The sequence below is a fragment of the Cyrtonyx montezumae genome, unplaced genomic scaffold (assembly GCF_038088225.1).
Source record: "Cyrtonyx montezumae isolate F1298 unplaced genomic scaffold, pur_monq_1.0 scaffold_8, whole genome shotgun sequence".
NCBI lineage: Eukaryota > Metazoa > Chordata > Aves > Galliformes > Odontophoridae > Cyrtonyx > Cyrtonyx montezumae.
In genome coordinates this window covers 111,910,069-111,937,636 of record NW_027072089.1, presented here as the reverse complement: position 1 = coordinate 111,937,636, position 27,568 = coordinate 111,910,069, and the positions used below count along the sequence as shown (strand labels likewise).

The 27,568-nt window shown below is 40.6% G+C and overlaps 1 protein-coding gene across 3 annotated transcripts; it reads left to right on the top strand.

Moving 5' to 3' along the window:
• Positions 1–870: 870 nt before the first annotated feature.
• On the top strand, positions 871–27,417 carry SNX10 (sorting nexin 10). Of its 3 annotated transcripts, XM_065751743.1 has the most exons (8): positions 6,991–7,081; positions 8,802–8,857; positions 15,343–15,429; positions 17,049–17,149; positions 17,799–17,897; positions 25,767–25,979; positions 26,436–26,548; positions 27,203–27,417. In XM_065751743.1, the coding sequence occupies exons 2-7, from the start codon at positions 8,834–8,836 to the stop codon at positions 26,512–26,514; spliced, it is 603 nt and encodes a 200-aa protein (XP_065607815.1). In that variant the 5' UTR covers positions 6,991–7,081; positions 8,802–8,833; the 3' UTR covers positions 26,515–26,548; positions 27,203–27,417. The 3 variants fall into 3 exon arrangements, with proteins under 3 accessions (XP_065607814.1, XP_065607815.1, XP_065607813.1); XM_065751742.1 differs by lacking the exon at positions 6,991–7,081 and adding an exon at positions 871–891 and having other exon boundaries at positions 26,436–27,417; XM_065751741.1 differs by having other exon boundaries at positions 6,992–7,081; positions 26,436–27,417.
• The last annotated feature ends 151 nt before the right edge of the window (positions 27,418–27,568 follow it).

Below are 27,568 nucleotides of genomic sequence, written 5' to 3'. Positions count from 1 at the left end.
ATGACCATCCAAGAAAACCATCACAAACGGTTCTGTTTCCCCTTGTGTTACTCCAATGATTCTTTCATCTTAGGGAACTTCAAAACTGTGTTTTATTTTCTTGATGTTTAGTTACTGATAAGTCTCCACAGAAACCTTCAATGCCTGAAGATTTTGCTGGGCATGTTTTCCATACAAGTGTGTGCCAGAGAAGTAGGTAGCCTGCGCTCTGTCTTCCATCCTCCCTGCTGGCTCTGTACTCACTTCCTGCAATACACACACTTCTTCAGTTCCAGAGGATGGTTGTCTAGGTGATGCAGATTCTACCTTGTTTGTTTTCTTCTGTTCTACTAGCAACCTGTCTTTCAGCAGTTTTTGTCTCGGGATTGGTATTGTGCAGGCATTGCTGTAGATGTCTGTACACTCACTGTCTCACTTGCACTTCAGGATGAGTTCTTACAAAGCATCTCCTGGTACCTGACAGCAGAGGTACATTTGTTGACAGAACTGAACTTGTAAAAACCCATGCTGAGCATGATCCCATATGTCTGCCCAGGAGGATGCACCTGCTTCAGCACCTTCTTGACAGCAGTGCTACAGAGAGCACAGGATGAACACTGATGCATTTAATTTGAAAATAAACCAGTGATGATTCTGTTGCAGATCTTCTCCTCAGTTGCTTGTGCATAAAGAGAACTTGATTTACTTTCTGTGTTGGCTTCTTATGTGAGTGGTATGCAGAAATTCCCATTTCCTGGTGTTTAAAGGTTTTGTGGCTTAAGAAAATTACTTCTTCCCCTCCCTTCCTTTCCTGCCAGAGTCCTCTAGGAGGGCACGCTCATCCAGAGGTGTTCTACACTTCAAGGCAGAGCCAGGTATTCTACTCTGCAGCAAAGCATCTGTTTCACTGTGGTGATTAGTGCACCCTGGCCTTCCTGTGCTGTGCTGCCTACACCTTGGGTTCTGCAGGTTCAAGTCCCAAGGAAATGAGGAGCAGGAACATGAGGTGTTAGCCTACTTTGCCACATTTGTACACCCACAATCATGGGACTATAACTTTGTGCCCTCTAATAGCCTCATCATTTTAATTGCATAATGGGAACGTGTGGTTTTAAATTAGTCATGACTCTGGTACCTGTTTGATGAGCTGTCTTCCTTGAAGGGAAGGCTTTGTTTTCCTAAGGGCTGCGTGCTGCCTCCCGGGAGAAACAAAATTCTATTAATGAGGCATTAAAAGGCAAGGTTGTAAGTTGTGTGGTTGTGGGAGTACTTACAGGGAGAAAGGAAACAACTGAGAAACATGTAGCTATGAGTATTGTGCACAGTAGAGCATTTTGATCTCTCTGCCCATGACATGCTGGGCATTCATGTATATAAATAGTTGTATCAGAGCATGGTGTCACTGCAATCCTATTTGCTTTGCGAACAGCTGCATGTATGCTTGTGGTGTGGAGGAACACATCTCCAAAATACTCTCACGTGTCTTTAGATTTGAACTGCTGAGACCAGAATTTAATGACTATGACATGAGTTGGTCTGCTTGCCAAGAACCTAAGGGCTGTCTTATATTTATGTTAGATAGGTTGTTGTGAAGATCAGCTGCTGTGTAACTGGGGAGTTGACTCAGCAGGGCTGCTGGGAAAACAGGAAGGCAAATCTGTGATAAGACAGAAAGAAGCCCTTTGACTCTCATTTGCACGCAGATAAAGGTGGGATCTGCTAGGAAGAACAGGAGCCTGGCTTATGTGTTTGCTCCACCTCCCAGACCACGAAGTTGTCTTGGGAAAGTGGGACTGAGAAATCAGGGGGCATTTATACCCAAAATACTCCTTTGAGGGATTTATGGAGACCTTTTTGTGCATAAATACTTGTGCAGAAACTGAGCCATCCTAGGCTCTGATCCTCAGAGAGGAAACCTTCTGGCTGCTGTTTCATTAGTAGTCACAGGTGGGTGTGAGAGGAAGACCTGTTTGGCCTGCTGGCCAGGAAGAGGGTATCTATCTCCTGTGTTAGACCAAGGTTAAATTTTACAGTAGGAGTGCAAGATTCTCACCTAAGGTCTTTCAGCAAGCTTTTCAGAGCTCATTGTTGAAAACCAACTTGCTTCCAAAATTCTGTTTTACTTCTGCAAGATGCTAGCCTGTTCAACATGCAAGGTGCCCAGTTGAATTCACTGCCAATACATTCTTGTGTAACTGTTATTACACTAGTTTAGATAAACTAGATTTACTATATGAATGCAGCTACATGTGCGACAGCACTCAGATTTTGCAATAATGATTCTTATGACCTCTTCAGTGGACGAGAGTGTTGGTGAGTTGCCATTGTATTCAAGAGTGGACGAGAGTAGGACGTCCAGCTGGGTCATCGTTCTGATCCCTGGTGCATTTGGTCAACTTAAAAGACCTAAGAAACACTGCAGTTAGAACAGAGCTGATCAAAATGCTTGGTGAGTTTGCAGCATTGACTGAACATATGCATCTTCTCTATTGCTCTAAAATGCAGTTATAGAGACTGTTAGGGGCTGATTTGTCTCAGGATGTAATCATGGAACTGATTTTTAATTTTAACTCTGCCCTATCCTTACTAGCCATCTCACCAGATGCACACAATTAGGTGAGCAGTTGTAATTCTGTGGCTATTACCAAGAGTGTCACTTTTGGCTCACTTTCATTGAAGGTAAAACCAAGTGTCAGCACTTCGTAGCTGTGACTGGGCCGTGCTTCATAAAATAACCGTCCTAACAGAATAAGGAAATCTCTAACAGGAAATAAGCCAAGATAAAACATGCACCACTGTGCAACAGCAGTTCAATCAGCAGAAAGCTTGACAGCAGAAAAAAGTAATGTGATAAATTAAAGGCATCTGAAATGAGCAAAAGTGAGAAATTTCTGGCATGTGAGATTCAGAATGCTACTGGGTATGAGTCAGGGAAAAAAAAACAGGTCAGATGATGTCAGCATTTGCATATATGAGACTGAAAAAAAATGTTGCAGTAAATCTGCATTACACTTGCTGGCTCCTGTTATACTTGCTCAGTGGTAAAGGTAGAGCTTCCATCATCTCTTCTTCCCTGTGCTAAATAAAATTTAGTTATTCAGAGATCTACCTGGGGGAAGATGATATTCTGAACATGGTTTAATTTGCTTTGAAATAATGTTTCTTACAAGAATTAAATATTTTAAGTTCTGGAAGAAATAATAATAATATCATCTCAACAGGGATGCTTTTTCAGAAGCAGCATTTAAAATCTTACAAGACCAGATTGGAATCCATGTATCTTAAAAATCTATTTATAAAATCTTCTTGGCTTTGTAATTGAGCTTGCAAAAACAACATCTATTTTAACTCTCTCTGGTTATTTTACATTGCAACTTCTCTCTGGTGTATCTAACAAGATGTGCACGTGGCTTGTGTGTGCACAACATGTACATCTTTGAGTTGTTTTAGCTTGGAGATTACTTCCTTCATCCCCTTTATTTTCTCTGCTTGTTGTACTCCCTGTTTGTGGCAGGTATTAGCAAGAATTCTAGTGCCTATCCAGAGTTTTCCATGTTGAGTATGGCTATAGCTAAAAGGTGTCTGAAGATGCCAGATGGTCTGGATTGCTGCTGCTTCCAGAAACAGTAGCCTATGCCTTATAGAAAAGGGATCTCAAAATTTTAGGGAACTTTTATCTTGAAGGTTACTGATGCTTCTGTTTGTAGGCCTCTTCCCCTCATATTGGCCTTCTGAAAATACCCTTAGCCACAAAACCTGCAATGCATCACGCTACTAAACCATGTCACTTAGTTATAGCTTCTTATTATGCACTGAAATATCTGCTATGGCAGATGGGCTGGCATAGCTGACCAGCTTGGCTTGTGCCTGGAGAGCCCAGGCTCCAGAGCTGAAGGAGGATTTTGAGCAGTTCCCAGTCAGTCTGTGGAAGCTGTGACAACCATCAGTCCTGAGTAGAGTGGTTATTGAGGTGAAGGCTGGTGCACAATGTTCTGTCGTCATCCACTGTTACCCTTCTACAGTCATGGCCTAAAAGCTCTATCTGCCATCCTGTGAGCCTTATCTATATTTTCTAATGGAAGAAGAACAAGTAATAGTTGCTCTAGGACCAGCAACCTGGCAACTCTGCACAATATATGTGAAGTCCTTTGGTTGAGAATATGCCTGCAATTGGAGACTTAATAGGAGAGCAAAGAAACATCCAATGCTTTCTTGTACTGGGAACATATTTCTTGATATTTCATCTCTATCTTGAAGCTTTTAGAAGCCTCATATAAGCTTGGCATGTGAGTCATTCTGCCGTGCAGCAATATGGTTTCAAGTTCATGCAGTTCAAAGTGTGCCGTAGCATTACTGAAACTGGAAATTTGTGACCCATACCTGACACTGTAACCTGTGTAATGTATTTTGAAGGGTTGTGGGAAATTGCTGCTTTGTTACCTGTTTGGTTTTCAGGTTCCTCTGAAATGAAGAATTCTTCAACAAAAGCCCAAATTCATTCTCTTGATGAAACAGGTGTTAGTAGCTAGGGAGACTTCAGCAAAATGGGATGGCTGGGCTGGTAGGGGGAAAATGGCAGTGTAGTGTGTACAGAGTTATCTTCTGCCTGCTGGACATAAACATTCTGCAAGAAAATGGAGTGAAGTCCTGTAGGAAAAGAGTAGTTAACCAAACATCTTGGCAGCAGCAGCTAGGTGTCAGAATTTCAAGCTCAGCCACAGGTGACTTTTGGTAGGGTGTATCTGTGTAGTGTGGTTGGTGGGGCAGCCTGTGAATTCTCTTGGTGACTGGGAAAGATCTTGTTCTTCTAAAAGACCTTTAAGATAATGTCTTTGTTTCCTGCTGAGCACTGAAGCATTTCTGCTGCTTCTGTGACAAAATACCAGTGAAGTAAGGTGAGAAGTAATAAGGGTTTGCTGGAGGGGTGCTTTTATTGACATCACAGTGTAGCCCTCAGACACTATGGGCTCTGTGCAGAGTTATGGAAAACATTGTGTTCTTAAGTTATATTTTCCACTTCTAATGAACAGACCCTTATGCTCATTTTCTGGGGGAAGGTGGTGCAGGTAACTGGCAGGGTTTGTGAAAAGAGGATGGGCATGCTGCAGCCTGAACAACTGAAAGTTACAGTCCTTACCCTTCTGTTTATGTGTACTTTGTACAGAGGAGAGCCCATGACTCCTCTCCTGAGTGCAGTCACATCAACCCCAGACATCAAACTGGACTAGATGGTCTAGAAGGCATCTGCTTACTCTGGGTTAGCAACTGGTTGGTCCCAGCTAGGGAACAGCTTTTAAATAAGATGTGAAGGAGATAAAACTGAAGTAGGCTTGCTGTGTGCCAGATGCTGGTAGTGGGCATGCCTCTGCTCTAACACACGTATAAACTAAAAGTGCCAATCTGCTGGTGCTGAAAAATGAAGGTAGCTCCTTCTGTGGACACTAGTGTGTTTGTGTCTGCCAGCTGGGCTGTGTTACCAAGTGTTCTGAGACTGCTAACTTCAGCCCATAACCAGACTTACTTGTTCCTGGCTTGTTCCTGGGCCTCAGGATAGTTTTGCAGCGAGCTGTGACCTCTATAGTTTGGCCTAGAGTAGATGGCTAGCCTAGGGATCTATCTGCTAATAGTACATGGCTGTTCTTAAGACTTCAGGCAGTTTTCTTACGTAAATGAGGTAACATTGCTTTCTTCTGCTCCTTATTCTTTCATTGGAAACAACTGTAGCAGCCTTTCCTTCACACTTTGTAGTGTTTGTGGGTTTAATCTGTAGGGTCAGATCCCCTGCATCCTTATGGATGACATGCAAACAGTATGGTTGGATGTATGCGGGCATGGGGAACTGCATGTATGGATGCAGCTGAACTATCTGAAAATTGTAGATTAACATTCTTAAGGTGATCTATACAAGTGTTAGCATAAGTAAGACCTAAAATTTGGGAAAGACCTTGATGTATTTAGATATGTGATCTCTTTCATCACTTTGAAGCCTAGGAAGGAAGTTTCATGTGATACTGTGATGGAAACAACCTTGAAAGCACAGCTGAGGACTTGTGATTGCATATGACTTTTGATTGTGACCAAGGTCTAAAAATAAACTGCTCACTTAAAGCTTGGGGGGTGGGGGGAATATTTATTCACATTTTTACAGATAACCAAAGGTGGGTGGATGGATAGCTCTTGGGCCAAAGATCCACATCTATGGCTTGAGGGGAAATGTTGGCTATATGGAGTTATCAAAGAATCGTGGAGCAGAAAGGTGTGCTGTCTGTGCCATGGGCTGGTGGTGGAATCCCAGTGCAGCTGAGCACAGCTATCACAAGGCAGCTAGAAAGAACTGTGCTTGGGTCCACAGCCCAACCAAAGGCCTTGAGTCTGAAAGCTGCAAGTGGCTCTTGCTCGCCTTGTGCAGGCCGGCCTCAGTGTACTGCTGTGTATTTTGTCTCTGTGATACTGCTTTAGTTTTGATCTTTTGGTTTGGGAATGTAGGGGAGAAGTTACTCCCTTCTTTGTGAGGAGGATAACTAAATGATGTTCCCCAGCAGTGCTAAAAGTGTTTTAATTTAAAAATATGAGAGCAACTCTACACTGTGAAATAAAATGTAGTACTTAGTAGTACTTATGTATTATTCTGCAGGAAAACACTGAAATACTTGCTTTTTTGTGTTTGTGTGGTATATTTTGTGTGTTGGTTCTGGCTTTTTTTTTTACTCCAGGAAGTGTGGCAAGTTGTCCTGCGTCGTCTTCTTGTGCTTGAATGTTGTTGTCAGCTGTTGTAAATCTGTTCTGCAGGTTTCCTTGCTTATGAAATGAGGAGCTGTCAGAAATGCATACTGAGAGGAGCAGGTGTTATATTAACTCTGTGAAACTATAGAGTATTAATAAATAAATAGATGAGAAGCAGAAAAAAGACTTAAAGCAATATATATTTTTTTCCTCCAGTCACATTTAGAAAATGTTTTTCCAGATCTGCACATCTCCCACTGATTTTTATTTTCCCAAGCACTGGTTTGTTTCTCTGCCAGTGGAAGGTTTTTGAGTACAAAAGACCAGCAATGTTCTGTTGTCATCTGCAGGCCTCTTCTCTCCCTCAGCAGTCCTTTGGGTAGGGCTTTTCTGCAGGTGTTTTTTAGCACACTATTGAACTGCTCTGCTTTTCTACCTTCTGCTCATGTTAAAGTCCTAAAGCATTGGTCTTGCTGCACAGCTAAGTCCTGTACTCAGTGTTTTCAACCTGATGTGGTTGGGGTGATTTTGGACTTGCTGAAGTCAGTGGTAAATGCAGCTTTGGTGAGGGTTGAGATTAATGGCAGTGTAACTGCTGTGTTCACAGCCCACCTGCCTATAGCACGTGTAATGGAAAATGAATTTTGCTGTTCCCATATGTGAACTTTAAACAGCTGTGAATGAGGTATTATATTTCTTTCCTAAAGCAAGAGAACCGTTGGTATTAAGTTTTAGCTGAGGATATTTGCAGCGCTGCAACTTAGAACATTTCTTCTCTTTCTCCTCCCATGTATTGGTTGGTAATTACATTCATGGTCTGCTAAAAAAACGTGCCCATGTGTGCATATAAGTACCAGAGCATTCTTCTTCCAGTAATTCCATTTTTTTCAAATTACTTGATGATAAAAATGATGTATTCTAAGTATTTTAGGCAGCTTCTTGGTGCTGAAATATTAACTTTAAGGCTGGGTAAGAAAGATGGTCCACCATCATTAACAACACCGCATGTCCTTCTGGCAAGTTGTGCAAGAGGGTTTTGCTCAGGGAATTGCCTGCTCTGACCTCTGGTCTAGCAGAGAGCTGTACTTTTGGAAGGAAGAAGGGAAACTTTTGGGCCTGTTTGGCTTGGGAAGAGGAGGCTGATGAGGCAATTGTGTAATGCGATAGTTGAGGGGGTGAGTGGGTGCGTTACCTGGCAGTGACTGGATGTTGGGTGAGAGATGAAGAGGAAAGGTAAATTTCAAATCCTTTTTCCCATGGCCATTGTATTTACATAGGCAGTGTATGCATGCCTGCCAGAAATAAATCTGCCTTGTTCTTCCTGTGAGTATGCCTGCCCAGGGCAAGCTGGCTGTTTTGTGCAACAGCAGAGGTCGTTAAGATTTTATCAGGATTTCCAGTGAAAGAGTGGATTTAAAATATAAGTTAATGACAGGATTTTTGGATTTGCCCTAATTATGTACTTCCCCACATGGAAGCTTTAAGTCCATACATGCTGTGAAACTTAGCCTAAGTGTTACCTAGCATGCAGGATCTGAATGGTTTGTCAATGATTTGTTGTGGAGAAAGAGTTTACAGAGGCTTTTGGATTCTGCCAACTTCATGTGTTGTCTGCAGGGCCACCCAGATAACATTGGTGTCTCCCAGACCCCCACTATTGTCACACAGAGCTATGTGTGTGCCCAGCAGTGTGGCCCAAGCAGTGCTGTGTCTGCTTTCCTTTTTGCAGTAGATAAGCAGGAGGTGTCTGCTGCAAATGCTGTTGAGAGCTTGGTGTAGATTTGGGGTGGCCAGGATGAGCACTGGGGTACAAGGTTTGTTTGGGGTACAGGATTGCTAATATTGTATGCATCCCCAGAAAGGGACTAAGCCAGTGTTTCTGTCACTGCTAAACACAGAATCTGTCCATCGTGATTGAGAAGGCACAGAAATGGGATTACTTTAATGAATAAACTCTAAGTTATGGTGCAAATGTGCTTTCTTCCATGTATGGGGTGGAGTGTGTCTCTTCCTACTAATTTCTAGCAGAAGTGAATATTACCTTTGAAATGATAATTAAATGGCAGGCTGATATCTGGTGTTTTTTTTTTCCATTTCAGGTTAGTCTTGATTTTAATACGAGATACTAAAGATGACACCGAAACATGAAAAACAAGTAAGTGGTTGTGAAGTGAATTTCATTGAGATGTATAGTTTACTTAACCTGGTGGATATCAGATAATAATTGGTTGTGGCAATTTTTTTTAACATTTCACACCATGTGGTGAATAATTCCAAGGAAGTGATGCTGAGAAGTCTAAAGCATATCTATTTCTTCCACAGACGATACCTGAAGTCAGAACAGCCTTCACCTCTGAAGCATCTCCAGTTAAAAATGTTCATACATAGGTGATCAGGCTGTGCTGTGTTAAAGGGGTGCTATGCTGGGAACAAAGCATACTCATAAATGAGACGGTCATTTCAATGGCTGTTGACGCAATCTCAGTTGCTGTTAATAATTTGCAACCTAAACTGTGTATCATTTCAGAACAAGAGATTGGGAAGTGAAACTAACTTGTTATATGAACTGAGAAATGCAATGCCCTGCCCCCAGTCCATTCCACTTGTGTGGATTAGGGCTGATGTTAGCCAAAGGAAGGCAATCTGAAGGAGTATTTAAACCCCCTCTGATCCTTCTCTGAAACTGCACTGTATGCAGCGCCACAGAATTTTTTTGTCTGGTGATTTCTGGGTCTTTGTAACTTCTGGTACAGTTGATTCAGGTCCTAAAAATGAGATAAATGAGATTGAAATGGATCTCTGTAGTACAGAGCAAATAGTCAATCCTGCTTTGCAGACCCAGGTTAATGTAGTTGAGCGATGCTGGTAGATTAAATGGGTTTAATCAGATGTAACTAATTAAAGCCTAACAAATGATCACCCATTTTGCCACCATTTCTTTTGTTAATTGTATTTCTTTTTAAAAGTGAGTAAAAACTGAATATGTGAACAAGGTTTCATTCTCTTAAGCACACTGAGTACTGAAAGAGTAGACCTCAAAGACCGCTCAAATCCGTGAGAGACCAAAGTCTTTCATTTGTGACTGTGTGCTGTCACTGGTGGGTTAGTACTAATGTCTATTAGTCCTACAGCAGCTGCAAGTGGAAGTTTTCTGAAAGCAGTAGTTGTTTGTAAATGATATTTTGCAGTTCAAACCATGCACTGTTTCAAAACAGTTTGTTGAAATAATATATTAAAACGAGTTCACTGAAGCTTTCAAGAATGTAAGTTGATTTGCAGTTAAAAAATGTGTAGAGGATTCTTTTGGAGGCAAATTTACTGATAAAATACATTGCTAGTGTTCTGTAGTAATGTTGGGAGCTGGGAGCAATCTACAAGTCATAGGGAAAACAGGTTGATGGGTCTGAAGAGTACACCCCGAGGGCAGTGTTGAGGAAGAATTCATTTGAAATGCACAGCTGCTGTTGCTTCTACTGCTGTGGTCGGTGTCCTCAGGAGCCACAGAGACCCTTTTTCTCCTGTCTCCAGTCCAGGACTGGTTTGTTGTCAACAAGACAGGAACAAAATGTTTCCATCTAACCAATGAGCACTAAAAACCGTGTGAACGTGCTAAGGTCCCTCCTGGACTGGAGGTCACTGTGAAATGCAAAAGTGTGAGAAGCTCTGGCCTCAACAGGCACACACAGAAAAAAGGGTATAAGTTCCACAAGAGTGCTGGTCTCACATATAATGGAGTTGGATTTTAAGAAGCACTGTGAAACCCTGGCTCTGCGTCTGCTGTGGCTGAACCAGCAGGGAGCACTCATTCTTTGTGGTTTGTTTTAGCCCAAACCAAACTCAGACTGCTGTAATTACTGAGTAACTATCTGCTGATTACTGATTTAGCGGAGAATCCTGGTAATCTAATTATTGCAACGCAGGAAATCCACATTCTTTGCTGGAACCAGGTAATAGAGAGCTTAAACTGACATGCCCCAGGATTATCAGGCTGCAGGAAGAGTTAAAGGCTGCCAGAAACTGGTACTTTGCAGGAGAAGCACCTTCTGGAATGTTGATCTTTCACCATTGCTGCCATTAGTGAAATAGGGAGAATGGAGAGAGGCGTATCTTCTTTCTTTATTCACTGAGAGTATGGCATAGGGCATTCACAGGGTCCAGGAATAATGCTTTATCCTTCATGCTTGAGTCGTTAAGCTACAGAATGTCTGGAGTGATGCAGTGCCTTTCATATTCAGTGCATCAGAAAGGAGCTGACTATGCATGAGTGGTCCAGACACCAGGATGGGAGGGAAGAGCTTGGATTTCAGATGTCTCTCAATTGGTCATCAGATTTATATTTTTAGGATGTAACGATTTGAGTGAGACTTGAACTCTGATGTCCTGATCAATGTGAGCCACAGATATACCTGTGTTCTCTTTGGCACAGTGCTGATGAATTCACTATTTGAACAAATCGTTGTCTCTTAGCTTTTTCCTTAGCAGTCTTACTATCCAGCATGCATAGAGAAAGGACCACTGCACTCTGTGTGAAAAGCCCTGTGTAATATGTGATTGATCCTTTTACTAATGGACAACCTGATGGGGAAACTTTTTTTTCTAGGAAGGTTATGGAAAATGACTCTGTAAGGGTTATTGACTAGTCAGATGCATAACAGAGGCACCGCAAAGCATGAGGTTATCACCTGATACTGTCCAGAACATGGAGATTTGGTGTAGCTGGAATGAATGAAGCATATAGTCATCCAACACAAGATTATTTTTATTCCTCCCTCTCGTGGTAGATTTTCCCATGTTAAAAATAGACATTTCTGTGTCAGATTTCCTATTTTCCTAATGAGAAAACAAAAATAGACTTTTCAGAAATGCAGTTTTTGTGGTCAAGTTCTACATATTGGAGCTTCTGGCTTATGCTTTATCTCAGAATTCCATTGCACTATTGGGGAAAAAAAATCTCCAACAGGAGACAAAGGGGGGTTTAAAACAAAGAAATAGTCTTGTTTGCCTCAGCTGCTTTTATGGTATTTTTCTCTGTGGGGCAAATCCAAATGGAAACATTTCAGTCTTTAGTGTTTGTGTCTACATAATCTTAGCACTGCCCGGTTCCTCTGCTGTCTTCTCTCCTGTTCTCTGTACAGGACAGTAACTGTGAGGGTATGTACAAGCCAGACCTCGGGGTCCTTTTGGCTGTTTTGTCATTTTTATTTGACTCTTAACTGCTTGGTTTGCTCCAGTTTGTATGGGCAGAGCAGTGAAATGCCACTGTACCTAAGCTGGCAGGCATGGAAATTGTAGTCATTAAGAAGAATATCTTGACAGAGAAGTTGCTCTACTTCTGGTTTGCTGAGCAGTTAGATGCTTTTTGTTCTTATTACTGCATGTATCTGCTTTGCTTCTGTGTCTAGTAACTCTGCAGAGTTATTTCATGCAGGGGAGAGAAATTGCTTTTTCTTTTCCCTCAGTCGCTTAACAGAATTCCTTGCTAGTCCAGTTTTAGAGGAAAATTGAGGTTCTTCATGCAGATGTTTGGACCAGTGTGACAGCTGGAATTCAGGTGAAAGCTGTAGTACCAGGAGTTGGATAGGAGATGTTTTGCTTGTGAATTTCACCATTTATAGGAGAAGAAATGAATGGATATGCTACTTGCTGATAGCTTTCTGTTGTAAATACATAGTTTCCAGTGCAATAGCCTTCCACACTCAAGGTTGGACACTTTGTTCTATCAGCAATAAATTCTGGTTTGTAGAGAATTGTTGCCTTAGGCTTTTTGGGGAAGATATCATTCTTGAATGCTATGGTATGTCCTCAAAAACAAACAAGGAAAAACAAGAAAAAAAACCCAACAAAACACAGGCAAAATATATATAATATGGCATAACTGGTAGATCTGCAATTCTGGGAAAAACAAAGGGAACTGGGAGAAGGAAGACAGCTTGAAAATGATTGCAGCAGACTAATCAGCAAAACTTCCCTGAAATTTTGGTTTTCTTTGGGTTGTTTCCCAGTTTGTAAGGCTGGATTGCATCACAGTCTTGTGACAGAAGGTAAAGTATGTCTTGATGTGGTCTGTGGGAAGAGTTCAGCCTTGTCCATTACAGGTCAACAGCAGATCACTTGAAGATAGACATGCCTACTAAGGGTAGCCAAACTTTTGTAGCAAGGCTGGGAGGGAAAGAGGTATATAGGGAGGAGAAAGACAATTATTGTATGAAACTGCTGTTACTTGTGTGATGTTTGTGACCAGAGGTCTGAGCCATCCCCAGAGGAATCTTCTGCCATCTACTCTGTTCAGACCCTCACATAGCCTGTGTGTGAATCCTGGCTTTGTTCAAGGCTAGCATTATAGGGTGACTTAAGCACTGCCCGTGGCAGTGAATTTGCATCCATTGCAAGTAGCTAGGGCTACCTGTGTTAAGTCAATGTTGTTATCCCAGTGGGGTTTTGTATCCCAGAGAGTGCTTTGAAGTTCAAAAGAGAAGGGGTGGACTCAGTACGTGTTTCCACTATTTCACAGAAGCAGAAACAGTAACAAGAATTGGAACAAATGCTTCCTGGATTCAGGATATCTGTAGGGCAAGTCCTGCAGTTCTTGGGAAAGACCATGCTTTTTTTTTTCTTCTCTAGTTGTTAAATGCTTATCTTGCTTCATTCTGACCTCAGCCTTTTGTAAATGAAGAAAAAAAGGAAACACCTATTGCTCTACTGAAGTTAAGGTATTCTAAATTGTAGCTTATGCTGACTGTGAGTATGGCAGTTTCCTGAGGTGCCCTGCTGTACTGTAAAACACTTGGGTTCTTGGCTCAGTGATATACCTGTGATATGCTTGACTACCACAGCACATGCAATGGGTCTTGTTTCTTGTATGAGCAGTGTGAGAGGTGTTTGACATCCGCAGTATTGAAACTTAGTGTCTGTTTAGTTGGAAATTAAAAGTACATAAGGTTTTGTGTTGGAAATCACATGGCTTGAAGTCACTGACAGTGTAACCCATAGCTATCCCACAGCATATCCAATAATAATTTTTAATCATAATGTTTTGGTATGGTAGAGGTTTAAAGGAGTCATTTACTTACAAGCTTAGTTTGATTCCTCACAAAGGAGAGGTCACTTGGGAATGAAGTAATTTGAGAAACCTAGGTAACAGGAAGCATAATGGAAAGATAATATGCTAACTGATACTGGAAAAGGATCGCAAGGTTAGTTAGAAGTAGGCTGTTTATAACTGTGACTCCTGGGCTGCAGTTAAGAGGTAGAGTCCTGTGTAAAGCTCCCTGGCATAACTGTTTCTCTTTTAGCTTGCAGGATTGAGGAAAGAAAGGGTTACAATTGTTTGCAGCTCTGGGAGGAGTAAGATACAGGGAAAGAGAAGACTGTGTCTATGAGATGTACTTCATTTAGCACGTTGATCAGAATCCCCTCAGGAGAGGGAATAACTTTTCTCACATCTCCCACTGGTGCTTTTCTGATTGTCAAGGCATTGACCTTCAGCTGTTAGAAATGACTGCAGCTCCATTTGTTGATCCTTTTGTGCCATGTTTGTGTGGGGATAAAAAGAACACAGAGCAGAGGAGAATCAACCTTCAGTGCTCCTTAGTGAGGGAAGAAGTAGCAGAGCTGGTAGGAAGCTATTAAATAGCCTTTGGTTGACAAGACACTCATGAGAGATACCAAAATGGTGCCCAAAATGCAAAAAACACCCCTGTGACTAGAAGCTGGGCTACGTGAAGTTATGTTGTAATATAAACGTATGAGCTGTAAGGAAGCAGATTCGATGTGACAAGGACCAGGATAAATATTCTGTATCATTGTAAGATGGAAACTGAGAATTATGCTCCACAGAGTGGCTGTGTTGCTTCCTTATACAGATTGCTGGGCAGGCTGGGATAGTAGTGCCCTCATCCCACAGTCCTCAGCTGTGCTCTGCACCTTAAGTTCCTGGTATTTCAGATAACAGAAGGGGAGTATTAATCTCATTACACACTGGATCTGGACTCTAGGCTTGGATCACAACTCGTCCTATCAAATCACATCTGAGACAATTAATAGTGGTACAACATCATCTACTGGTCTGGAGCAAGTAATTTGAAGTGTGGAAGAAAGGTAGTTCCTCAGCTTGTGGAAGTATGGAGTGGTTACCTCTCAGATCCCTGGAATCAACACACATAAATACTTTAAAAAAAAAATGACAAAAGAAATTTAGGGGCAAATAAAACACTGTATTTAAGTACTGGGTACATGTGATATGTTTCTAATATTTTTTTGAATGTTGGGTACAAAGGTGGGAAAAGCCAATTCTAATGCTCGTTTAGCTGTATCTCACATTTGTGTTAGTTTTTTTTAGTTATAGCTACTGAGATCACGACCCTCCCATGCATGAAGCATGTATGACTTTTCATCATATTACTTAATCTGAAATATTCCCTTTCAGCTAGCATTTTAGCAAAGAATTTCCTGGGCGTGTGGTGTAACTCAGATGATTCATTGCGCTTTGCTTCTCCTTTTATAGGATTGCAAAATTAAATAAAGCAGCACTTCAGCTTTTAATCTGAGCTCAGTTTATGAAGTAGCTGAACAATCAAGGAAATCTTTCAGGTTCTCTGTCTTCTGAAATTAATAGCTTGTTTTTTTATTATGCACCTGCAGGAGTTTGTTACTGTCTTGGTGCGAGACCCCAGGACACAGAAAGAAGACTCGTGGCATTCTTACATAGACTATGAGATATTTATTCATGTGAGTATAAAAGTATCACTAGAGATATGGTACATGGATGTGTCGAATGAGGATATTTGGTTTCGTATTTGTAGTTTACCATGTGTTAATGTGAGTTCCCTCAGAGTCAAAGCCTCTTGTGTCTTAAATCTGTCCTAAACATGTTTATTTTGTTGATTATTTCTTGATGAATCCAAGTTACTTTAATTTCCTAAATTAGACAAGTTATCCTAATTTGATAAATCTAGATGCAGGATTTTTAACTGCGGTGTAAATAAAAATTTTCTGAAGTGTATCACTGTTGGATGAAGAGTTTGAGAATACAAAGTTACATAGTTGATAGCTTAACACGAGAGAAAATTTCTCTTCTTTGTGCGAGTTAGGCACTTGGTATAATCAGAGAAGTCAAATGATTGCTTGCTGAATGTCACAGAGTTGTAGGGGTTGGAAGGGACCTCTAGAGATCCAACCCCCTGCCAAATCAACTCCCTAGCCCAGGTTGCAGAGGTAGACATCCGGGTGGGTCTTGAATATCTCCAGAGAAGGAGACTCCTCAACCTTTCTGGGCAATTGTTATGACAAGTATTTTTACCATGTGTGTCAATCAGCTGTGAAATTTCTGCAGTGTGGTTTAAGTACTGATTCAGAAGTGATTGTATTTTTGACATCCACTCTCCATAAGCTCTTTGAATTCGGCAGTGGGTGACATGCTGCGGTACTGTTTCATAGGCAGTAGTGTTTCTCAATAGTATTACTGTTTTCCTCAGCAGCTGTTAATTTGGGACAAAGTCATTTAGACACAGTGTTACGTGACTCAGTGCTGAGCATCACTGAAGCTGGTAAGCATCTGCTCAGCTTCCTGCCAGGACTCTGATCGGGCATCTAGATCAGTACTACCACCCAGTCTACCTGCTGGATTTTAAGTCTTGGTTCTGCCAGGTTCCTAGAATAGCTAGATTCCCTTTCTGTCTATCTCCTAGACTTCTTAAGCTATGAGGTAGCCAGGATACTCATCTATTTGAGTAAGCTGGCATCCCTGTGCCTTGCATAGTCTGCATAATACAGTTGGCTAAGAGCTCCTAGCAAGATACTGGGGGATGGTTAGACTGCAGGCAATTTTGTAATGGAGTCCTGTCTAGGGGATGGGGTTTCACCTAAATGTATGCTCCACTGAAAAACTTGGCAAAACCATTTCATTTTCATGAATTGTTTCTTCTTGATGAATTGGCATTTTCTGGTTGAGTAGTAGAGTTCAATGGGAAGATGTCCAAATGCCACTGCTTACAGAGCAATTTATTCAACTTAAGATTGTACAGTTAGAACAGCTAATTGTTTGCAGAATTGTAACTAGAACAGTGAAGCATGACTTTGAAGCTTGTCATTGTCTACTAAAACTTTTTTTCTTGTTATAGCAAATTGCACCATTATCCTGATCTCTTGATTATATCTCCCTGAGAAGCAGTAGAAGCTGCTGTCAGTCCTGTTTGAGATACAGTGTAGTCCTTAATGCAAACTGAATTAATATCAAGCTTTCCACTGGTACCTCAAGGATTAGCATCTCAGCTGTTCCTTGATATCATGTCTGCACTTTATGCTGAACAGGTTTACAGAATAGTTTTTTTTATTTAACTTCCCAACAGACAAACAGTATGTGCTTTACGAGGAAAACATCCTGTGTTAGACGACGCTTCCGAGAATTTGTTTGGCTTCGGCAGAGGCTTCAGAGCAATGCTGTACTCGTGTGAGCAATTTTTTATGACTGACTTGTTTCATTAAGTATCTACATAATAATCTATGTAATAACACAGAGAAGGGGAGCATTGTTTCTTCTTAATTCTGAGAATCATAAAAATCGGAGCTGGAAAGTGTCCTGTGTTTCTTACTACTACAGTTTAATTCTGCGTAAGGCATTTTCTGTGTTTTAACTCAGAAGGATGTGGTTTGTACTGATAACCTTTGTTTAGGGACTCCCAGTCTAATTTCTGACAGGTCTGAGCTGTTTCCATTTGCTGCATAGAAGTAGTGGCAGCAGCAGTGCAGCCAACACGGACTGCTGGGCGATGTTCTATTTGAGGCTGTTCTGCTTAAACTAGCTGGCAACAACAGCATAGGTGTACCTTCTCTGTATGCTTTTAGGAAGTGCTTATATTCTGCCGTAAATACAGGAGGCCTTATCTACTACATCAGCTATATCTTAGTTATTCCTCTTTTTTGAGGCATGTCAGAAGCCCACTGATTTATCTACCTTGCATTGTCAAATTCAGTTTCATGAGGCTTCTGGAATGTGACTCATAATATTCAAAGATGTGAGATTGTGATTTGCTTAAATCATTTTTTCTTCGTTGCTTCAGGCTTGGTTTTAACTGTGTCTTTGCTTGTTCTTTATAAAGACAGTTACCTGAGCTGCCATCTAAAACTCCCTTTTTCAACATGAACAATCCTCATCACGTGGACCATCGTCGGCGGGGTCTACAAGACTTCCTGGAGAAGTAAGTGCATCTTATCTTATTGAGGCTGGCATTTTTATGATGTCACCGATTTTCTGATTGACTGTAGTTTTTCTCTGGTACCTGAGAGCCACCTTGTGGTCATCTGTACGTGCTGTGTATTTTGCTTTATTTGCAGAGAGGCATACTTCATACACATACACACAAACTTAAGCTGCACTGGCTCTAAGAAAATTTCAGCTTGGGGCTTTCTGTTGCATTTCATTGACCAATTACGACTAATAGTTTTGCATGTATGTTGCTTAGTGATTTGTTACTAAGGTTGAAAAATATTTCATGGTGATGTCTATGTATGTCTTCCAAGAATAAGCTGGCTGAGTTTATAGAAAGGAGCAGACTTCTTTACATCTCTGTATTCATGGAATATCAATGTCTCTGTAATGGATTCTGGGGTTTGAACTGCTGGGAGCTTGGGAAGATTTGATAGTGAGTTCTTCTAACAGGGAACTACCTATAATGCCAATTACTGTGTTTACTACTGCCAACATAAACAAGCTCTAGCAGCTGTGATAATTTTCACTACAGCTGCAGATTGTATAAAATCATTCAGCTGTGGTGTTATGTAAAGGATTTAGGACAGAGTACAGCTAGGTTCCTTTACATGAGTTACAGGGGAGCACTGTACTAGTTCCAGCACTGCACTGCTCAGTAACACTGCTATAAAGCCCTTCACCATCTGCAGTGGCAGAACCTCATTGCTGTAATTTTCTCCTTTCTCTGCCATTATATCTTTCTGCTGCTGTGAAGAGTGCAGACCTGTTCACTGTTGCTATGGCAGAACTGTGAATGACTTTGGGCACTGCCTTTAGCCACTGTTCAGATTAAGAGCATAGCAAAACTGAGAAGAGACATTCATCTTCTATTGTTATTAATGCCTCTGTGAAGCAGAACTGCATAACCAGAGGAAGAAAACTTATTTAAGATTTTAAGCTTTACGCAGTCAGGAGGTAGAGGAGTACTTGGCCCACTGTTTTTCCAGTCAGTATGTTACAATGATAGGTTTCCATAGCAGACTGTAAGTGGTTGTTCCAGAAGTATGTTTGTTAAGCTGAACAACTGTAGGCAAAGAGAGCTAGCCAGTGTAGAGGCTGTAGGAATATTTCCATACACAATCATATACAGGATCTGTGGCCAAAAGGATGGCTGATAAATACTGGTTGAGAGTGTATAAGTTGGGGGAAGGAAAGCAGAAAAGGATTAGTGTTTCTATCCTGAGAGTAAGAAAAGAAGCTGAAATATTGCCTCCAGAAGTACAGTCACTAATACTGATGGTGAGCTGAAGAGTATGGTAGTTCAGTCTCTGTGTCTGAGTAGTTCTACCTTAGCTGCACCTCCTCACAGAGTGGTGCATTTTTAAAATCGCTCTTATTTTAAAATAGTGCGTAGGCCAATCTGGTAACAAAGTATTGCATCTCAACATCATAAATAATAATGGCCACTGCCTGTGCTTCAGGAGGCAAAACACAGAGGTAGATAAAACAGATCATCACATTCTGATTTTTGTGGATGCCTGTTTTGAAAGGGTACTGACAGGAGAAAATGACAGCTTGTTGAGTGCTTTGCCTTGCTGCTGTTAGCCTAGGATTGAGGAAAAAGGCATCTCTGTTGCAAGGAAATGATTTAAACGTTTCAACTTGGATGCCATTTAAAAAAGGTGTCAGCTTTCCCTCAGCCCTGGGGGCTAGTTGGAAGGAACTTGCAGAGATACTGTTGCATTGTGATGAATTGACTTGGCAAATTGCGTGCTCTACCATTGCCCTCTGCTGGTTGGCATGTTAGACGTACTGCTATTTATAGTAGGGATCTTTTTATTGTCTGATCTATACTGCCGTGATGCTGCTTTTCTTTCTTTCTTTCTTTTTAAATAAGCCCAGACCAAAGGTATGAAAGGGCATCTGGGGTGATACATTAACTAGTGCAATGTCTTTAACATTGATTTTTGGACTACTCTGGCTAATACTACAAGGAGTACTCCAGTTTTTCCATCTTAAGCTATAAATAAACCACAAATATATTACTTATACAGTGTGTGTGTGTGTATATATATAGTTTATACTGCTTATAGAAAAGCAGAAGAAAGATAATATATAAATATATGTAGAAAGACTTGGCTTTACTGAAGGTCTAAGTGCTATAGTGCAGCAGTGGTCAGGGAGGTGGGACCTCCTGGTATATAACGAAGGGGTGGGAATGGAGTCAGGACAGCATGAGCTATCAGTGAGCTGCAGAGCTGAGTGCTTCATCTTCTCCAGCAGAGGCAGCAGTTATCATGGTCAAGCTCAAATGCCCTGCTGCTGATTTTTGAGAAGAAATCAGCGTCACTTGTGTGCACCTATTGAGGCAGAGATTTATGGGTTACAGTTTTCAAATGCCCACGTGTAATGCAGGAACCCAAGTTATATTCAGTACTCTATGAGCTTATTAGATCCAGGCAGTACCTGGCAATGGAGCTCAGGTTTGTAAGAATTTCTGATTCTGCCCTGTGCCCACTGCTGTGTGTGAGTTGCAGCAACTTCATCAGGACATTGGAATGAGGATTTTGCTGCTGGAGGCAGCACTCTGGGAGCACCTTAGCACTGTGTCTGTCAGCTGCTTTTAAGTTCCTTTGTCCTTCTTTACCTGTTTCTCTACACAGCTAGTTAGTAAGGTGAGGTGCTTAGAAAGGACCTTTGTGTAGCTTCTTCCAGCAGAACATGCCAATAGCTGGAAACTAAATCCAAGCCATAGAGTTTGGTGAAGTCTAAAAATGAGTTTCCCATTTTGATTCGTCTTTTCCACACCAGCACAGGGTAAGACCTGCTTTTCTTACAGGTTATTATCTCTGAATGATGGAGAGCTATAAGGCTTGCTTCTTGCCTGGGCATAATTTAATATTTCAAAAATCCATTTGCATTAACGGAAGTCAGCCAGCCCATTTTCAATTACGAATTACTTTGTAAGAATAAGGAAGACTGGTATTTTTTTTTCCTGGTAGGTATCCTCATATATTTGAGGATGTCTGTAGGTAGATTCACTGGAAAAGCTTATTGTTAAATTAAAAGTCAAAAGTGAAGCACAACCTTATAGTACTAGGTTTTACAAGATCCCTTTTGCTTTCATTCCTTTTTAGCTTTGGGATTCAGATTGCCTTCCTTCCCACAAGCATAAGCTGGCACAGGGGTAGAGGACTTTTTCCTGGAGAGGTTCCCACAGGGTGACACATGTGGAAAGTGGGGGACTGGGTCTGAAGAGGGCGGATCCCAGCCTGCCAGGGCCTCCGAGGCTGCTTGGTCAGTGCTGGAGCATTGCAGCTGTGGGCAGGTAGGGTTTCCTCCTGTGAGTGGTGGCTGCCTCTTTCCAATGGAGCTGTTCCGAGCAAAGCATTAAAGCTTTTTCTGGTCTTCCAATCTGGTGAGAGAAGCAAACCCACTGGAGCGAATAATGCTTAGCAGGCACGTTAATTCTTAAATGTATTCATTATCAGATCCTAAACAGTTGCTTCACAGTTGCTTGCTATCAGTAACATTTCCTCTGTTATAAAAAATGAATGAGGAGAGACAGTAGGCTTTTTTAAAAGGAGGAAATGGAGCTTTGTTTACTGCAGGCTGTGCAGCCGTGCTCTCTGCAAGAGGCTGAGTGGATGTTCAATAGAGGGCGCCACAGCCCAGGCTGTGATCTGTTGTCTCTCAAGTTTTATTTTCTTTCTCTCATGATATGATGTAAATGGGCAGAGTAAATTTGTTGAAAACAAAATCGGAGTGTTAACCTTCCACACATATACAAGTGTGCATCTGTCATTGTATTAGGTTACAGTAGATACAGGAAATCTTTAGTTAGGATTAAGTTGTACTGTTCGGCCATATGTTGTTCTCCTCCAGCAGAACAGTGTATAATATACCTAATAAAATCATGTTGAAGAAAACCAGATTTTGGACCTTGTCCAAATAAGACAAAGCACATGTTTTGTCTTTAGTAAATGTTCTTGCTGTAATACGGAGAAGGAGAAATACTCCTTGTATACTACCCAGCATTTCCTCAAAAATGATATTACTAATTTTGGTTGTGAAGTCACATTTTCTACCCTTTTTCTTTAAGGATCCAAAGATCACAGACATTTACTGAAAGCTTACAAACAGAGATTCACATGGCCATGAATAAAAAATGATTTTATTATCTCTAATTCAAATGTAAAGCCTTCTCCTGCAGCCCCCTTAATCACATAAGCAGTCATTATGCATGTGAGCAATCTGGCTGAGAGGAGTGAGATCTCTGTCAAGTAATGACCGCTGATGTGATAAAGACTTGCAGGATTTAGCCTTTCATTGTCATTCTAAGCATGCACAGAAAGTCTGTTGTTCTCTTAAATGTGTCCAGTGAGTTTATAGGAATTATCATTGTGAGCCCCAAGACTCTTACATTAGCACAACTGTGGAGAGAGCCCATTTACATCACTGCAACTGAAGCTTTGCATTGACACCTGTAGTCATAAAACTGCTGGAGAAACACTGCCAGCACTCCTGGTTGAACTCAAAATGTGTGAATGTTTAGCTTGTGCTGTGGTATTCATAATAAGAGTATTGATATTAGGGCATTCTGCCTTTTTCATTTGTATGCTGCACTCTGAGATTTTGATATTGCAGTCCCTGGAGCCCAGTGTTTTTTTTCCAGAGGTGCAGCACCTCACAGGGTGAGACCCCAGCTCAGTGAGGGCCATGGGGTGGCTGCTGTGCCAACCCTCAGCGCTGCTCCAGCACCTGGCCACGAACATGTGGTTATTTCTTTGGGACAGGATTTCCAACAGGAAAACATAGCGCTTATGGGGAGTGAAGAATTTATTTTTCATTTAGATTGCTAGAAGGATGCAATTAAAAAGCAATCTAACCTGTTGGTTCAGATGGAGGGTGAAAGCAAAGCTATTTTTTAATTAAAAGAGAGGAAAACGTTGCAAAGGTATGACTAGGTGAAAGGTGTGCATTTTTCCATTTGTTTTAAATGGTTTGCAAAATGCATTGTGTTTGACGTCTTCCTCCGCCCCCAAATGTGTATACGCACCATTAGCTTCACCTACGTCTTCCTGTTCCTTCCCCCTGGTTTCTCTTCACTCATTTCAGCTCCAGATGGCGCTGTGAAGCAGAGAAGAAAATCGCAGGGAGATAATGAGTCCAGTGTAAAGTAAAATTGGAAATTGAATTATAGCACCAAAAAAAAAAAAAAAGAAAAAGAAAGAAAAGGACAGTAGCCTTGAGGTCCTGATCGGTCTGTACTCTTACCGCTTTTGTTTGCTGTTCCACGTGTTGGGTTACTGCTGAGTTAATAATGGTGCTTTTGCAGGTCAAGGCTTAGCAGAATTGTACTGGACGTGAAATAAAGCTAAAATGAATTTGTGTCCAATATCATTGACATTAGCGCTCATTACTCCTCTGGTGTAACGCCTCAAACCATCTACGATCAATTTTAAAGTTACCCATTATTGTATAAAGAAAATAGAATAAATTTCAAACAGCTACCAAGCTGTAAGTGTGGTGTAATCGTGTGAGCAGTTAGTTACTGGTGTTTTCGCTGGGTGGCAGGAAACTTTTGGAGGTAGAGTAAGGAGGAAATCTGTGAAACAAAATGCCATGGGCAGAATTTAATCTCTTGGCTTTTGCTGTGGTACTTTGTATTAGACACGCCAATGCTTAGAATTGCAGAAATGTGCATCCCCTCCTTGTGCTTATAAGCCTGGGAAAACGAGTAGCAATCCTTACTCGAGGGCTAAGCTCTGTGCTGTTTCTTTTTATACTTTTTTTTCCCCCCTCTGTTTTAAGAGGAGGAAAAGAGGGAGGAGAAAATTCACTCTTCTGAGCACATAAACCATAAACATGGATTGTGTGGGACAGTATTTCTTTTTCCTTGTATTTTCTGTCTCAATGTTTGTCGTCTTTTGGAGCGTATGTTTGCCACGAGTGGAGGCTGAAATCCTCTGTTAGCGTCCAGTGAATGATGGCTTTTCAAACTATTCACGAGGCTGTTGCTTCAAGGTGTGTAGACTTGTAAATTCTGTGATTTGGGTCGACTTGCACAGCGTTTGCTTCTTTACGAATGCTAAGAAGTTTTTCACTATGTTAATACACTGCATGCATTGGCTTTACAGATATGTACTCTTTTTGCTACGTTTATTTTTAATGAGAGTTGTGAGAATTTATATGAGGTTAAAAAGACAGCGTTGGTATGAGAATGTGTTTGAGTTTCAGTGAAGCCTGTTCCTTCTTAGACGGAGTTTTATATGCACCTGGTAGGTCACTGGACTCATTGGAGCTATTTCCTCACTGGAAGAAGTCAAAGTTTGAATTATTTGGTTGAGAATGTGTGTGTGTTTACCTAAGCAATGGAAATATGTGCAAACACAAATATCCTACGCTTTCAGTTAGACAGCTCTTATTATTTATTTTCATTTGCCAGAATTGTATAGGGATAGACACAGACATTCTTTAGCATATTAATTAAATGTAGCTGTAATGTTGGCTACTTTAGAGCACAGATTTCAGAACGTATTTGTATTTTAAAATGTTACAGTCCAAGCACTTCTTCAGTCTCATTTGGTAGAAGGAACTAATCAGTAATGCATTTCCTTTTAATCAGAGTATCTGTCAATTGCACTGTTTCTTATTGCTTTTACTACTACCTGCATTAATGTCATTTCTTGTTTCCTATTGCATAGCTGTTATTTTGGGGGCAACTGTTATAACCTTAAACAGGTAGAAACAGGTAAATGGTGTGACTCCTCATAGTTTGGTTTCTTTTAAAATATTTAAGTAATTTTTATGGGGCACTATTTGGCACAGCAGTAGGGAGCCATGACTTTACTCGTGCAGGTAAGAAAAAAAATGCACATATAAGCAAAAGATCTTTTGTTACGTGTTCCAGGTTATATGTATGGAACAATTCCTTCTGTAGCTAAATGCTGCAGCAAAACTGCAAAATATATATATATATGTACACACAATCTCAGAAAGTAAGAAATCACCTCTCTCTCTCTCTCCTATATATATGAGAGAGAGAGAGGTGATTTCTATATATATATATTTTTATTTATATATATATATTTCAAAGTAGCAGTAATCTGCAATTTTGAGTCCACACAAGTCCCTCTACAACTTTGTGTTACTGGAGTGCATTGCATTTTCTTTACTCCATACTGTATGAAAGTAAATGCTCTGTGCTAAACGCATTTGAAGATTTAACTTGAAATACATATAAACCAAATATGAAAATGGAATTTTGCAAAGCTAGTATGAAATTTCATTTAAGCTTCTCCGAAAACTGTTCATGGATACAATTAAAGCTGTGCTCAGTAGCAGCATTTTCACTCTTGCTTAAATGTAAGTATGTAAATAAATTCTGGCTAATGTTAGCTCTGTTGCTTACAGGGGTTTTCAGAGCTCAGACACTGCGTACAGAGACAGAACTTCAGGCACATGCACTTCTTTGCCCAACCAAAGAAATCGGTGACTTGTAATCTTCAGAAGAGCTTAGCTACTTAAAAAGCAATTATCAACACAGACCACATTTTCTTAAGAGTCTCTGACTGCCTAAAAATCATTAATTAATGTGGTAAAAATGGTGGTTTAGTGGAAGAAATGTCCTTGAAGTTATTCTTATAGCAGACATGCTTAACTCTTAGTTTTGTGTTTTTAGACTCCTAAAATTCCAAATAACTTAAAAATTAACACACTCCTAATCATTTTAATAAGTTCATCGCCTTCTGTGATTGGTTCAGGATTCATAAGAGATCTTAAAATCAGGACATCATTTAGATTTTGTTCTGGTAAAAAGTTTCAGAATGTGTGTGTATCCATATAGAAACATTTCACTTCTTTTTCTTTTTTAAAGGGTTCTACAAAATGCATTATTGCTCTCAGACAGCAGGCTTCACCTCTTCTTACAGACTCAGCTAAGTCCAGAAGATATGGAGGCTTGCGTATCTGGGCAGACCAAGTATTCTGTCGCTGATGCGATTCAGAAGTTTGCCTCTTTGAACAGACGCTTTCCTATAGAAGATGAAGAGAGAAAAAAGGGAAACGATGCAGACTCTGATTCAGAGAGGTGATTTCTGTATTTCTTTACTTTCTGAGAGAGTGTGTGTGTGTATATATGTATATATATACACACACGCATGCGTGTGCTTCAGTTTTTTGTTGATGTAATACTAAGATAATGAAAAAATTAATTGACTGAGATTTTATTGAGCTGTGACAGCTCATCATAGAAGTCTTCACACACACCTCCACACTGAATTAATGAATGCAGTAGAAATTCAATTATCTGCATTCTGATTATGTGAATTTCATTTAGTCAGACTTGAATTATTCGCGTTTAAATTATCTTGCTAAAAAAAATATCCAACTGCACTCCAAATGGCTAATTAAAAGTCCAAATTTCCTGTCTCTCTTTGTGACTGGAGATAATTAAAGTTCTCCTCTGTTACTCAGGCTTTGAGTGTGTTGTGAAAACCAATTTCCTCCTTTTATTTTATTTTTTTCCTCTCCCCTTTTTCTGCAGTTCATCCTCCGGGCTTGGACCTAGTGATGACAGCATTTCATGTGGATGTAAAGCAAGCCTAGCTTCTGAAGAATCGTGAAAGATCAGTTCTGTACTCTTATCCTAAGGACAGGGTGAAGTGGTTTCTCCTATGTTTACTAGTTACATACACCACAGGAATGCAACTTGCTAGCAATGTGAGCCTAAAAGACTTCTTGTCAATGCAACAATATGTCCTTACAGAGTTTTTAAAGAGACCATGATATTATTTCTTTGATTTATTATGTAAGCTGACTCAGGTTGATGTGTTACCTATTGCATTTACTTTTCTGTAACTGTTATAATCTCAGCACTGGGTTAGTCATGTTCCGCTGACTGACATGGCTGTTAAAATATTTCCCTTAGCGAGTGCACATCTTAGAGCTGGAAAAATAAAGATAACTTCATCCTCAGCTTTAGAGTTGGTGTATCATATCAAACACAGTCAAAGCATCTTTTTGTAATTTGCAACAGAGAAGTTTCATCTTTAGAAGTCATTTGACATTGGTGATGAAATTACATACCCCACAAGGTATTAACTTTTTCAAGTAGCTCAGCAACATCAGCAAAACAACATTTGTACAAACTATATGCTGCTGACAATTTGGGATATAAATATATCTTCCCTGATCTTTCTGTGATGTTTATGGAAAGCCTGTTTTTATCATGTTATAAGAACTGAAGGCCAAAATTCTTGTGTATGGTTGCTTGGAAATTGGAAACGTTAATAAAAATGACATAATTTCTAGGGTTGCTGAGGATTCTCAGTTCCCAGGGAAATTATGGGTACTCGTTCCCAGCGAAAATCTTGGACACAGTCCATTAAAACCAATGGCTGAATTTTCCACTGTCTGCACTGTGGCCAGGACTCCACCCAACACTTTTAACTTTAGGCACCTCTATGGAGATGGCAGGAGAGGTGCTTTGATGTAGCAGCGTAAACAGTGCCCATCACTTCAAGGTGATGATGATCCCCTGGCTGCAACAAGCAGCACAAATGTGGGCTTGAATCTTTGGGTGTACCCGGAGCTGCCGGTTCCATTGTGGCTGCAGTGTGGATAGGAGTGCTTCACAAACAAAAGGCAGGCTTGGACACAACTTCGTAACCACCCATT

What these genes read in the sequence shown, in the direction of transcription:
- SNX10 (XM_065751742.1), top strand. Translation starts at nt 8,834, where the DNA reads ATGACACCGAAACATGAAAAACAA. An exon ending in ACTATGAGATATTTATTCAT is followed by an intron (nt 15,430 to 17,048) that starts GTGAGTATAAAA and finishes ACTTCCCAACAG; the next exon opens with ACAAACAGTATGTGCTTTAC. An exon ending in GCAGACTCTGATTCAGAGAG is followed by an intron (nt 25,980 to 26,435) that starts GTGATTTCTGTA and finishes CTTTTTCTGCAG; the next exon opens with TTCATCCTCCGGGCTTGGAC.